This window comes from Sinocyclocheilus grahami, unplaced genomic scaffold, assembly GCF_001515645.1.
Source record: "Sinocyclocheilus grahami isolate Dianchi unplaced genomic scaffold, SAMN03320097.WGS_v1.1 scaffold1815.1, whole genome shotgun sequence".
NCBI classification, from domain to species: Eukaryota; Metazoa; Chordata; class Actinopteri; order Cypriniformes; family Cyprinidae; genus Sinocyclocheilus; species Sinocyclocheilus grahami.
In genome coordinates this window covers 78438-80056 of record NW_015506994.1, presented here as the reverse complement: position 1 = coordinate 80056, position 1619 = coordinate 78438, and the positions used below count along the sequence as shown (strand labels likewise).

The window sequence follows — 1619 nt, the reverse complement described above, 5'->3', positions numbered from 1 at the left end:
ACTGCGGTTCCATGGCCTGCCTTGTGACCTCCAGCCGCCGTTTGGCGTCTTCAGTGGCCTGCAGCTCGTCCTCCAGCTCCTCCAGCTGCGTCTTCATCTCCTCCAGCTGCTGCTCCATCGAGCGCTTCGACTTCTCCAGATCATGAACCTGAGACACAAACACCGTCAGATATCCACCGATCCGCCGATCATCTGACCGTCTCTGATGGCAGGGAAGCGTCTTACGCTCTTGCCCACGTCGTCTTTAGAGGATACCAGGTCCTCCATCTCGGCGCGCAGCAGTTTGTTAGTCCGGTCCAGCTCGTCCTTCAGGTCAGTGAGGGTCTCCAGCTCGCGGGCCAGTGCTAACACACGCGTCTCTTTCTCACGGGCCTCGGCCTCGGCGCGGTCGCGCTCCTCGGCGTAACGGCCAGAGATCGACTTCTCCTCAGCCAGCATCTGAAAACAGCAGCGCGTCAACAGTTCAGCAAAACCTTTTACAGGGTTCCTGCAGGATTTTTAAGCTCAAATTTAGGACTTTTTAAGACCTGTACAAATAAAATTAATACCATGAGCGGGGCAGGGCAATGTCTATAGTAACATACTAAACTATAAAAAGCATGATTTACAGATACAAGATTTTACAAAAACAAAAAGTTTGATAAAAATTATACACTTCACATTTCAGCCTTTAAACCATTTTTAATAAAATGGATGAGTCAAAAGTATTAATTATTATATTAATTTAAACAATGGTTATCGATAAATTAGTATATTAATTAAATAACAAATACATTTTACTGTTTAGATTTTTATAATGCATTATCTTCTTATCGATCCACCAGTTCACATTTACAGCTCTGTGTGTTTGCAGGGTAAAAACATGGGTCGATTTTCACATTGGTCTGAACAAAAACAACCCCAATACTGTGTTCCTACAATACTGGAGTCTGCCGTTTCAGGACCGCAGTTCTACTAGGACCCTATTTATTTATTTTATTTTTTTTTGTGACAGCGCCATCTAGCCAATTCTATTGTGACAGAGGAGACCTGATTCAAACATCAAACAAACAGATGCAAAGACTAGATCCACGGAAACTATTAATTTTTTATTTTTCATGTAAGAGCTGGCGTGAGCTTGAGTGTTCGAGGGGGTGTCAGCAATCTCCATTTAGTCTATTTAGCTGTGCAAGATGTGCTGCTGGATGTTGTAAACTAGTATTTGTATTCAAATTATTTAAAATGTATTTATGTACTAATAAACTCACTGATTTATACCGCATAGGCTACATACAAAAAAAAGTTTTTAAAATAATAATACATAAAAAAAAAAAGCAATAGGGTCCTAAAAATGCGGTCCTGAAATCGCAGCCTCCAGTATTGCAGGAATACCCTACTCCAATAAAACAGGCTTATTGAAAATGCACATGCATTCTCTGCCAGCAGGAGGCGCTTTCAGAACAGCAGAAATATAATTGTTTCCTCGGTAATGGCAGTAAACAAAGCAGCAGCACCGGACTCTGAAACGCCAGCGCTCGTGTTTATTCAATTAAATCATAACCTTTTTTGAAGTTTAATCGTCACATTAAAGGGATACTCCACCCCAAAATGAAAATTTTGTCATTAATCACTTACCCCCA

The 1619-nt window shown here is 41.5% G+C and overlaps 1 protein-coding gene across 1 annotated transcript in view; it reads right to left on the bottom strand.

Annotated features, from left to right (window-relative positions):
• Window positions 1–1619, bottom strand: part of LOC107572814 (myosin-9-like) — a 74726-nt gene that overhangs the window by 8804 nt on the left and 64303 nt on the right. The window contains exon 31 of the mRNA XM_016259247.1: window positions 226–438. Coding sequence (XP_016114733.1) covers window positions 226–438 — 213 coding nt within the window. The remainder of the gene's footprint in view (window positions 1–225; window positions 439–1619) is intronic.